The sequence below is a fragment of the Antedon mediterranea genome, chromosome 5 (genome assembly GCF_964355755.1).
Source record: "Antedon mediterranea chromosome 5, ecAntMedi1.1, whole genome shotgun sequence".
NCBI lineage: Eukaryota > Metazoa > Echinodermata > Crinoidea > Comatulida > Antedonidae > Antedon > Antedon mediterranea.
Window position 1 is genome coordinate 30519745 of NC_092674.1, and position 12618 is coordinate 30532362.

General features: G+C 39.2%; 4 protein-coding genes and 1 long non-coding RNA gene across 5 annotated transcripts in view; 2 read left to right on the top strand and 3 right to left on the bottom strand.

Annotated features, from left to right (window-relative positions):
- LOC140049919 (uncharacterized) overlaps window positions 1-12618 on the bottom strand; it is a gene marked incomplete at its 3' end in the record, with an annotated part of 43890 nt that overhangs the window by 22965 nt on the left and 8307 nt on the right. The window contains exons 16-18 of the mRNA XM_072094873.1: window positions 12447-12473; window positions 11218-12099; window positions 10940-10969 (exon numbers count right to left, since the gene is read on the bottom strand). Of these exons, the coding sequence (XP_071950974.1) occupies window positions 10940-10969; window positions 11218-12099; window positions 12447-12473 (939 nt within the window). The remainder of the gene's footprint in view (window positions 1-10939; window positions 10970-11217; window positions 12100-12446; window positions 12474-12618) is intronic.
- LOC140048925 (uncharacterized) overlaps window positions 1-12618 on the bottom strand; it is a 36584-nt gene that overhangs the window by 22839 nt on the left and 1127 nt on the right. The gene's annotated exons all lie outside the window — the stretch shown is intronic.
- LOC140050416 (uncharacterized) lies at window positions 406-1713 on the bottom strand. Its single transcript, XR_011845392.1, has 2 exons — window positions 1286-1713; window positions 406-951 (listed from the first exon to the last, which is right to left on the bottom strand). It is a non-coding gene; the product is annotated as an uncharacterized lncRNA (long non-coding RNA).
- LOC140050392 (paraneoplastic antigen Ma3 homolog) lies at window positions 1769-4626 on the top strand. Its single transcript, XM_072095559.1, has 2 exons — window positions 1769-1964; window positions 3028-4626. The coding sequence occupies exon 2, from the start codon at window positions 3203-3205 to the stop codon at window positions 4529-4531; it is 1329 nt and encodes a 442-aa protein (XP_071951660.1). The 5' UTR covers window positions 1769-1964; window positions 3028-3202; the 3' UTR covers window positions 4532-4626.
- Window positions 7250-10837, top strand: LOC140050390 (uncharacterized). The gene is made up of 2 exons (XM_072095555.1): window positions 7250-9735; window positions 10799-10837. Exon 1 carries the CDS (start codon window positions 7363-7365, stop codon window positions 9502-9504), a length of 2142 nt encoding a protein of 713 aa, XP_071951656.1. The 5' UTR covers window positions 7250-7362; the 3' UTR covers window positions 9505-9735; window positions 10799-10837.

Below are 12618 nucleotides of genomic sequence, written 5' to 3' on the forward strand. Positions count from 1 at the left end.
AGTATTACGGTTATCTTTCGTAAAGCTTCGTTCCCACTAGGACGCAACGCAAGAACGTACGTAAGCGCAACGTAATATGACCAATCACATGCGATGGATTATACGATAAACTGTCGCTTATTGGTCAATTTGCGTGAGTTACGCTTACGTCCTTGCGAATTGCATCACATTGGAAACCAAGCTTTATGTCATGCGTGTCTAAAGCTAGTTGAAACCAAGCTGTTGTGTTTTTTCAAGTGTGTTTAATATTAAAATAAAATTAAGCTTTTTATATTAATTTCTGACCCGTGTTATATTTCGATCATGAAGTTTCAACCTATTTTTCTATCTATCCATCGTCAGATTTGTTTGCAAGTACCGCAGTAATATACTATAGATCTAAAAAGCACACAAGACACAATCAAATGTTGCTATACAATTTATTTTTTGGCGTCTGTCGGAATTGTTAGTGACTTTATTAGTTGTGTTAATCTTTGCTGATTTTAGCCGCCTTTTATGTATTTTGGTCTTCTTAAACAATTTATTCTTTAAATAAACTAACATTTTATTAACAAAAAGAGGAATAAGTTACAGCTATATGTAAACATTTTATGAAACTGTAATAGAGAAAGGGAATTATCACTGGCTACACAAATATATACAATATTATATTTTGTATTTGCTAATGTGTACACTACCAAACTTGATGTGACAAAAAAATGCGATGACGTCATATCACAACCATTTGGGCACACACTTTTTTTGTCAAACTAGTTTGATAATGTAGACAGAGCTTAATACAAAAATCAAAGGTTAAGATAAATCATACAAATTTGTATATCAATTCTTCCAGCTATAGAAAGTTTAATTAATAAATGCAGTGGAATATAATTCTTTAATATGGATTTGTTTATTTTTGTAGAAGATGAGGTTCCTCCCGGCAGCGCCAACTATCAGCAGTAGGCCTACGGACTGTGAAATAAAACAATAAACAACAAATTAAATTAATTAAAATTAAATAATATATTAAGTTTGAAATAAATTTCATAATAGAATAAGCTAAAATTCTAAATTCTATATAAATAAGATGTGTGGAGAAAGAAATAGTCATGTTAACAAAAAACTAGGCCTCAGACCAAAAAAAGTATAATATGTAGCGCCCCCAGCGACCAGTTTACTTGTTGAGTTCAATTATAGTTGTGACACGCCATAAGGGGCAACAAATTTAGTCTTATCAGGGAAGAGTTAAATTGTAATTTAACTCTTCCCTGGTCTTATGAACAATATCTAACCAATAATTACTTACTGTGGCACCGTGTTCCTGCATAACAGTCACGGCAAGTACAGTGATAAGTAGAACCACTTCTACTACACCGACCACCATTCTGACATGGGTTGGGGTGACAGGGATCTAAATCAAACATGTTTTTTCAAAAGTAGTTCACATATCAAATATTCATAGATGTCGTACTGTTGTTTATTTTTTATTGATTTATTGTCTCAATTACTTTATCTGTTTACTTGTTAATTATATTATTTTAGTTCGATAGGGTCTTATACGTGACAAGAATAATTTGTTCTTCTGGTGTAGATCCTCAATATGATATTGAAATAAAAATAACCGTTGAAGAGTATAATTGTTCCATGGAAAAGAACGTTAAATAAATGAATGAACGAACGAATGAATGAAACGCATATGATTACTCAACGTAGCGACAACAGCATATTTTGATTCACCATGTTGGCCCAATTTTAGTTGGATTGGTGTAACCCAGTGAAAAATCACAAATGACAGAGAACCATAATATAGAGAGCCCTCTTGCGATGTTTGTAATTAATTAAAGAAGACATAAAGCCTAGCCCCACATTCCATTCTCCTGATGCACACAGATAAGGCCAAGACATACAAGTGTAACAGTGCTCCGACCATATTAACAACCTGTTTTTTAAAGTTTCTATCTGGCCCGTACGACTGGCTCTTTTAGGTAAGCAGTTGTTTTGTATTAATTACCTCTTTAATTGGTTTTGTTATATTTAATAAGCTTTATAAGATAGATTTAATTATAGATTAGTGACTTCTCATTTTTTGTTTATGATAGTACAGTGTGTATAAAGACACTAACGTACCCAGGATATGCATTATAGGCTATCTGTACACATTAAAGTAAGGTCCCAAATTGTTTTAGAGAGTTTGTACCTGAATATCAGTGTATTAATTACAGTGTACTTATATTGTTAATATTATTATTTTAGTAGCGATACATCGAATTTTATTAATTATTAGAAGCCGATGATGCCATAGACGAAAGGCTATCGCCTTTTTACGATGATCAATCCTTATACTATTTTAGGCCATTAGTAATTATTTATTGATGAGTGATCAAGAAACGAACGTCTTGATTATGACGACCGATATTGAATCGATGATAGGACTAACTCATGTATTATCAGTTTTATTAGAATTGTATTAATCTTTGTTGTTTTTGTAGTATAGTTAACTTTATATTTGAACTTGTTTTTAATTATTATTTCTAGAATGAAGCTACTTGCTTGATTATTATATTTGTGTATGATTGTTTTCCCACAATCAAATAGTCCAATATATTAACAGGGTGAACTTTTAAGTGTAATTAGACCCTATGCTAGCATTCCTAATCACCGTCGAGGTCACATATGTTCGCTGAATTGGCTGAACGAATGATGATACATAGGGGTATTAGCACACTTGTTAGAACTTTTATTACACTCTTGATCTAGTATGTTAAAGGATACGTTTGTATTAAAGATATTCAACGGAATATGTTAGGCTTAGTAAATGTATAAAGTGATGAAGCATTAGCGTGTTTTATATTGAATTTTCACTTAATTACTATTGCTATAGCATTTATGTTTTGTTACGATGTTATTGATTATAATGAAGATGATTTTGGATTAATTAGAGATCAAGAGTTACCTGTTTTAATAGGAATTACACATAGTATATTGCATTGTTTAAATCGATTTATGTATGTTAGTTATGTTATAATACATGTATGTATTCTCTTTTAGTTTCAGATTAAATTAAACTTCAATTGGAATAAACTCCGGAATAATATAAATTTATTTGGAATCCGAGTTTTTATTAGTATTTTCGAACAAGAAGGGTTACAAATTGGGGGCTCGTCCGGGAAACCCAATTGAAGCTTGGAATTTTAAGGAATATTGAGCCAGTGTACAAAAGATCATGCCAGACTACGTTTCGTACGGAATCGAGTGGTGTGAGGAAAAGAACTACCCCGTAGATCGATGTTTGCTGTTAGTCAGCCGAAAATTGGAAATTCCTACAAAACGAATTTATATTTCTCTGTGTGGGTCGCTTCCAACTGAAACAGTGGACAGACGAGAGGAGGTAGATGCTCATGGCTGGCAGAAGACGCTAGTATTGGCAAAGCTTTCCATACATGTCAGAGAACTGAACATCCCAGAAACGATTGTGGTAGCCGAAGACATGGAGATGCGAACCATCATCCTAAAGAAGACAGCCGTGATTTCAACACCAATGGTATCATCGTCTCCGGCACCAACAGCTTCTACAAATAACACTTCACCGGCAATTGATCTGTCCAGACTTTCGCTTGGTAGCAACTACCGAAAGCTTCGTGTGTTCTCTGGTCACACAACCGATAAGTCAAAAGATGAGGACAAATACCATGTTTGGCGGGCGCAAGCCAAAGCACTGATAGAAGAAGCCGAAACTGAAGTCTCCCAATCGGAGAAGAAGAGAAGACTGAGAGAGGCTCTAAGATCCCCAGCATTAGATATTATAGATGACTTGAAGAAAGATAACCCGCAAGCCACCGCCAAAGACTACTTGGACGCGTTGGAGGTGGTGTTTGGAACTACGCTTTCGGGAGAAGAACTATATCACCAGTTTGTGGGTTTAGATCAGCAAGCAGGTGAGAAGCCTTCTGATTATTTGTCCAGACTACAGTCTTCATTGAGGCAGATAGTACAAAAGGGAGGGATTGCAGCAGACAAGGCCAACCAGGCGCTTTTGAAGCAATTCCTGAAGGGAACTCTCTTCGACCAACTTCTCCTCGTAGACCTGCATCTTCGAGATCAGGTTGTTAATGCACCGACCTACCTGACTCTTCTAGGACAGGTGCGTAGATGGGAAGAGGAATGCCAAGGGAAAACCAAGAAGGCAAAGGCGATTGGTGCTAGAATCGCACATGTGGCGAAGGTTGAAGCAGTAAATGACCGGAAGTCAGAACAAGACCTGGCTGAGAGGCTAAGTAGGATTGAGCAACTCCTGGCTAATTCAGCATGTAGCTACCAGCAACAGTCAACTGAGTCTACAACACCACCAAATTCTTCTAGCCAATCACGTCAGCCTAGACGGCCCCGATCATACTTTTGCTATAAATGTGGAGAAGAGGGACACATGAGACGTAGTTGCCAGAATAGCCAGAACCAAGAGCTAGTGAACGAAAAACTGATAGCTGCACTGCATCAGGGAAACGGAAGACGGCATCTGAGAAGGAGCGACCAGATGTCATCAGACGATCAGTAGCTCCGAATAGTGACATTCCACATGGTTTAGTTGGAGAAAGTATAGTTGATGTCTGTTACATTAATGGAATATGCCATCCTTGTCTCCTCGACAGCGGATCTCAAGTTACCGTTATTAGTAATTCCATCTTTGAGTCTTTAAATACAAAGCTGTATCCACTTTCTGACCTTGTTCTTTGGCATGGTGGAGGCGGAAAGATACCGTATCTTGGCTGGACCAAGATAGAATTAGGCTTTAACCAACATTTTGCAGGCACCCGACAGTCATTTTCAACTTTAACATTAGTAATAAAAGACAATCCACAGGCACAACACCAAATTATAGTTGGTACTAACACTGGTCTTTTTGATAACTTAAGAAGACGATGTAAGAAAGATGCTGGTAATCAATATTTGCAAAAGTTAAATATGCATTCCTGGTGCGCCACACTGTATAGCAAGGCAGAGAAAGAAGCACGATTAGGTAGCGAAGGGAAGTTGGGAGTAGTAAAAGCGAAAGGCTCGACTACCATTCCTGCAGGTATGACCAAGGAAGTTCAAGGTATTATACGGAACCGTTTGCGAACACCAAAGACTGTGCTTATAGATTCTCTCAGTAGAGGTAATAATCGAGGTATAGTTCCAGTGGCAAGTATAGCAGAGGTTTCGCACACGTCAACTTGTAAACTAACTGTAAATATATACAATTCAACTAAGGATGATATCCATATTCCTACGGGTGCTCCGCTGGCGGAAGCAACTCTCCCAGATTTTATTTCTTCTCCAATTTATTCGACTGATGTAAATAGTAATAGTAATGTAACATGTGGAATGACTAATGTGTCCAGTACAGCTAGTAAAGATGTTACTGTCTCTAAATTGCCGTTCAAGTGGGGACAAAATGTTTCACCCGAAATAAAGACCCGCATACTAGAGAAGTTTGAAACCAGATCAAACGTTTTTGCCAAGCATGAATGGGATCTAGGTCTTACAAAACATGCAGAACACGAAATCAACCTTACTGACGACAGCCCCTTCCGTGAGCGTACTCGGAAGGTATCACCTGCTGATCTTAAAGACTTACAGAATCACATACAAGAGCTGTTAGACCATGGAGTAATTCGTGAATCTAGGAGCCGATATGCCTCTCCAATAGTACTTGTTCGCAAGAAAAATGGAAGCTTGAGGATGTGTGTTGATTACCGACTACTAAATTCAAGGTCAGTTCCAGACCAGTACACTGTGCCTTTAATTCAAGATGCAGTAGACTATTTAAGCGGCTCGAGCTGGTTCTCAGTCATAGATTTGAAATCTGGATTTTACCAAATTCCCATGAAAGAGGAAGACAAGGAGCGAACAGCATTCACCTGTCCTGTAGGTTTTTATGAGTTCGAGCGAATGCCGCAAGGTATAAAAGGAGCACCAGCTACCTTCCAACGTCTCATGGAAACCTGTATGTCTGGACTGAATTACTTAGAAGTTCTTGTGTATATGGACGACCTAATTGTTTTCGCCAAAACCCCTGAAGAAATGGAAACTCGTCTCCTCAAAGTATTAGATCGACTAAATGATTACGGTTTAAAGGTATCTCCAGAAAAGTGTCAGTTTTTCTGCAAGTCTGTCAAGTACTTAGGCCATATTGTTAGTGAAGAAGGAATCCAGACTGATCCTGATAAAGTATCTTCAGTGAAGTTTTGGCCACGTCCAACTAACGCAAAAGAGTTGCGAAGTTTTTTAGGACTTACCGGCTACTATCGACGGTTTGTGGAAGGCTACTCCAAGATTGCTAATCCTCTTCATGCCCTATCTAGTGGTTACGGATATGCCCCGAAGCGAGGACGGGTGAAGAAACGCAACCATCAGAAATCTGATTTGAAACGAGCATCAGATCCATTTGGTGACTCATGGACCGATGAATGTGAAAATGCCTTTCAGACTTTGAAAGATAAGTTGTCTTCATCTCCAGTTCTGGCTTATGCTGATATTACTAAACAGTTCATTCTTCACATTGATGCAAGTCGAGACGGGCTTGGTGCTGTTTTATGCCAAGAAGTTCAGGGAAAGTTGAAACCAGTAGCATACGCCAGCAGAAGTCTGATACAGAGTGAAAGAAATTATCCAGCTCATAAGCTTGAATTCCTCGCCTTGAAGTGGGCTGTCACCGACCAATTTCGTGACTATTTGTATCATGCAAAAGGAACTCAAGTTTTGACAGATAACAATCCGTTAACCTATGTTTTGACGAGCGCGAAACTTGATGCTACAGGACATAGATGGCTTGCTGCCTTAGCAAATTTCGACTTTACAATCAAGTATAAACCTGGCCGCACCAACCAAGATGCTGACGCCTTGTCGAGAAGACCTACACTGAATAACTCAGCCTCAAAGGACATCTCAGATCAACAAAACATCAAGGATCTATTAGAAACAAGACTCCAAGTATGTTCGAAAGATGCTATGGATGCAATATATGCTCGAAACTCAGTTACTATTAAAACGTCGGGTAAGAAGAATCCACATAGGAACTTTACACCCTATGCATATTGCTTGGGCATGGGTCAAGATGAAATACCCAATGAATTCTTAGCTTCAGATATAAATCCAGATTCTATAGATTGGAGAGAGGCTCAGACGAAAGACCCAGTAATTAATAAAGTACGCAACGCAGTAACCGCTGGTCGGAAACCTGCTAAGGAATACACCGATGACAATAAAGAACTTTTCCAGATTTATAGAGAATTCCATAGGCTGAAGATCCATGATGGTATACTATATAGACACGTAATCAAACCGGATGGCACTCCTATTAGACAGCTTGTTTTGCCTGATGAATATAGACAAAAGTCAATCAGGATGTTACACAATGAACTCGGACATCTAGGAGTTGAACGCACTACGGCACTAGCTAGAGAAAGGTTTTATTGGCCAAAGATGGCAGCAGATATTGATACCTGGATAAAGCATTGCATAAGATGCCTTGCAAGAAAGGCGCTTCCGCAGAAGTCTGCACCACTACACACTATAAAGACCAATGGCCCAATGGAACTTGTCTGCATGGATTTCCTATCGTTAGAGCCCGACGCAAGTGGTCGAAAATCCATCCTAGTAGTAACAGATCATTTTACAAGGTATGCGCAAGCATTTGCTACTAAAGACCAAACTGCTTGTACGGTAGCAAAAGTTCTTTGGGAGCAGTACTTCAAACACTATGGTCTCCCAGCGCGACTTCATTCAGATCAAGGCCCTGAGTTTGAAAACAAGGTGATTCGTCAGCTCACGACGCTGCTTGGGATAAAGAAGTCTAGAACTACACCCTACCACCCTCAAGGCGATCCCCAACCTGAACGTTTTAACAGAACGCTCCTAAATATGTTAGGAACATTGGAAACGGAAAAAAAGGTCCATTGGAGCAGACACATCGGAGCTCTTGTGCATGCCTACAACTGCACCAAAAATGATAGTACTGGATTTTCTCCTTACTATCTAATGTTCGGTAGAGAAGCAAGATTACCCATAGACATCTGTTTTGGTATCAGCACCGATGGCCACTCGCACACCAGTCATGGACAGTACGTGAAAGAACTGCGCCAAGGCCTGAAAAAGGCATACGAAGTAGCTAAGTTGGAAGCCGAAAAACATGCTGCTACCAATAAAAGGCGCTACGATGAAAAGTTGAGAGTAAAGTCTTCCGAATTACAACCTGGAGATAGAGTGATGGTTAGGAACTTTGGACTAAAAGGCAAGAACAAATTGGCAGATAAATGGAAGTCACATCCATATATAGTAGTGGATAAGTTACCAAACCTGCCAGTTTATAAAGTGACACCAGAAAAGGATAGGGACGTTGTTAAAACACTTCACAGAGATCACTTACTGCCGATAGGTTATCTAACTGGAGTGGAAGAAATTACAACAAAGCCCACCAAAGTCCACAAACCAAAGACGAGATCCCACCAGAAGATCAACAATAATATTCAAGATACTAGTGATGACAGTGAGAGTGACAGTGATGAAGATGATGAATTAATAGTACCAATAGTTATAGAGCACCATAGTACTGTATGCGACTCTGAGGACCAAGTACCGGTAGCTGATTCTGAGGAACTTTTAATTCCAGATGATAATTCTGTTATACCAGACCCACTGTCTACACCTTCTTCAACTCAACCACACCTAAACGTCGATGTACCTCCATTTACACCTCGATCAATTATCCGGTTACTGACTGATCAGAAGGAACCTCCTGAAATAATCCACGACATTGAGACTGGTAACAGAGAAAGTGTTGCGAGTGAAGCAATACCCGAAATTGCTGTTGGTGGTATGATGGTGGATCCTGATACGTCGGAGACAGCAGCAAACGATACTGAAGTTGTGGTAGATCCTACACCCAGGTCGTATTCATGTGTTGATAGCACGCATGGACCGATACCGGACACGGTTATTGTGGAAGGTATCGGAGACGGAATGCCGATCAGAGATGGACATGAAAACTGCAGTTCTGTTGATGATGACAGTAACATCATCACTGTTAATGATAATAAAGATCAGATGACTGTGACTGATACCACCACCATCTTGTATGATGATAATGTATCTATCCCTTGTATAGAGGAACCAATGCAAGATATGGAAACTGCAGATAGTGATGCAGATGCAGACAAAATTAATTCAGATTCAGCAGATGACACCCAAACCCTACCAACTTCCAAAACGTCACAACCAATCGTTACTCAGCCGGAACCAACTTCAATGGATGAACTGATCTTGTTAACTTCAAGTGATGCAAGTGATAAACCTCTGACCACTGACCAAATCGATCATGAAGAAACCCAAGATGACGATTTGAGAGGGGAGGAGACTTCGACCCGTCCACGTAGAGAAAGAAGACCACCAGCTAGGTTACAATACGATAATTTAGGAAATCCTTCCTTTTATGTTTTTTTAACTAATATTGGAAATGCTATGTCTGCATTAGGGACAATGCATAGTTAGAGAGGGGAGGGTGTAACCCAGTGAAAAATCACAAATGACAGAGAACCATAATATAGAGAGCCCTCTTGCGATGTTTGTAATTAATTAAAGAAGACATAAAGCCTAGCCCCACATTCCATTCTCCTGATGCACACAGATAAGGCCAAGACATACAAGTGTAACAGTGCTCCGACCATATTAACAACCTGTTTTTTAAAGTTTCTATCTGGCCCGTACGACTGGCTCTTTTAGGTAAGCAGTTGTTTTGTATTAATTACCTCTTTAATTGGTTTTGTTATATTTAATAAGCTTTATAAGATAGATTTAATTATAGATTAGTGACTTCTCATTTTTTGTTTATGATAGTACAGTGTGTATAAAGACACTAACGTACCCAGGATATGCATTATAGGCTATCTGTACACATTAAAGTAAGGTCCCAAATTGTTTTAGAGAGTTTGTACCTGAATATCAGTGTATTAATTACAGTGTACTTATATTGTTAATATTATTATTTTAGTAGCGATACATCGAATTTTATTAATTATTAGAAGCCGATGATGCCATAGACGAAAGGCTATCGCCTTTTTACGATGATCAATCCTTATACTATTTTAGGCCATTAGTAATTATTTATTGATGAGTGATCAAGAAACGAACGTCTTGATTATGACGACCGATATTGAATCGATGATAGGACTAACTCATGTATTATCAGTTTTATTAGAATTGTATTAATCTTTGTTGTTTTTGTAGTATAGTTAACTTTATATTTGAACTTGTTTTTAATTATTATTTCTAGAATGAAGCTACTTGCTTGATTATTATATTTGTGTATGATTGTTTTCCCACAATCAAATAGTCCAATATATTAACAGGGTGAACTTTTAAGTGTAATTAGACCCTATGCTAGCATTCCTAATCACCGTCGAGGTCACATATGTTCGCTGAATTGGCTGAACGAATGATGATACATAGGGGTATTAGCACACTTGTTAGAACTTTTATTACACTCTTGATCTAGTATGTTAAAGGATACGTTTGTATTAAAGATATTCAACGGAATATGTTAGGCTTAGTAAATGTATAAAGTGATGAAGCATTAGCGTGTTTTATATTGAATTTTCACTTAATTACTATTGCTATAGCATTTATGTTTTGTTACGATGTTATTGATTATAATGAAGATGATTTTGGATTAATTAGAGATCAAGAGTTACCTGTTTTAATAGGAATTACACATAGTATATTGCATTGTTTAAATCGATTTATGTATGTTAGTTATGTTATAATACATGTATGTATTCTCTTTTAGTTTCAGATTAAATTAAACTTCAATTGGAATAAACTCCGGAATAATATAAATTTATTTGGAATCCGAGTTTTTATTAGTATTTTCGAACAAGAAGGGTTACATTAGTTTACTGATGGATTTGATATAATAAATAAAACTTACCTGGAGCCGGCACGGATCCACCACTATTTCCTGTGAATACGGAATAAAATGAATTAATTACTAATATAAAGTAGTGAATAACATTATTTTCGCTAAGTGTTGAGAGACTAATTGTGTTGAGAGACATTCATAGCAAATGGACTTATTGAGTCCAAACGACGGCAAAACACTAAATAAATAGTTCGTAGAAACAACAGTGAATTTTAGTCTATAGCATACTACAAGACTGCTCTCGCACATTCATATAATATATGTTTATATAGTACTGTAGCATTTACCTTTTGGTCCTGGTGGTCCCTGTGATCCTTTCGGTCCTGGTGGTCCCCGGCCTCCTCCCGAACCTTTTGTTCCCGGTGGTCCCCGTGGCCCTTGTGCTCCCCGATTCCCTCCCGATCCCTTTGGTCCTGGTGGCCCACGTGCTCCTTGTGGTCCCCGAGCTCCTCCTGAACCCTTTGGTCCCGGTGGTCCTTGTGCTCCCCGATTCCCTCCTGATCCTTTTGGTCCTGGTGGTCCCCGTGGCCCTTGTGCTCCCCGATTCCCTCCCGATCCCTTTGGTCCCGGTGGCCCACGTGCTCCTTGTGGTCCCTGAGCTCCTCCTGAACCCTTAGGTCCCGGTGGTCCTTGTGCTCCCCGATTCCCTCCTGATCCTTTTGGTCCTGGTGGTCCCAGTGGCCCTTGTGCTCCCCGATTTCCTCCCGATCCCTTTGGTCCCGGTGGCCCACGTGCTCCTTGTGCCCCCCGAGTTCCTCCTTCCCCTTTTTGTCCTTGTGGTCCTTGTGCTCCCCGATTCCCTCCCGATCCTTTTGGTCCTGGTGGTCCACGTGCTCCTTGTGGTCCCCGAGCTCCCCCTGATCCCTTTGGTCCTGGTGGTCCTTTTGGCCCTTGTGCTCCTTGAGCTCCTCCTGATCCTTTTGGTCCTGGTGGTCCCTTTGGCCCTTGTGCTCCTTTAGCTCCTCCTGATCCTTTTGGTCCTGGTGGTCCTTTTGGCCCTTGTGCTCCTTGAGCTCCTCCTGATCCCTTTGGTCCAGGTGGTCCTTTTGGCCCTTGTGCTCCTTGAGCTCCTCCTGATCCCTTTGGTCCTGGTGGTCCTTGTGGTCCCATTGATCCTGTCGATCCCTTGTACCCTGGTGATCCCTTTTGCCCATTGTCTCCGGCAGTTCCTAATAAATTGTACCAATTATGTCAATAAACGTAGTACTGAAGAAAGTTACAAACACAATAGAATAGAGTAGAACTAGAAAACTGGGCTTAGATGTACAAGCCTGGCTTTGATGCGATGCGCAAATGACTGCATTTTGAAGCAGTATGTAAGTGACAGAAGTAAGAATTTACTTTGTCATATTCAGGAATTATGATGAATCAAAATCCTAATACAAACAAAGTACTTACTCTGAGGGTCCCTAATGATCAGAAATTGCTGGATGGATCACCCTCATTAAATATGGTCAACAACAAAAAAATTACTTAGTATTATTTAAAAAAAAAACAAGTAAAAGTAATCACTTACCTCGGTCCCCTTTCGGGCCCTTTAGACCTATTAGTATAAAAGTACGTTAATATATTTAATTAATTACACACACCGTGCTATCGCAAACATTATTGATTTCAGAAATATTTATTAAACCTAAATGCTTTTCTAAAATTCTAGTACAAATGTTCTATGTGTATTTCGTTTCTGT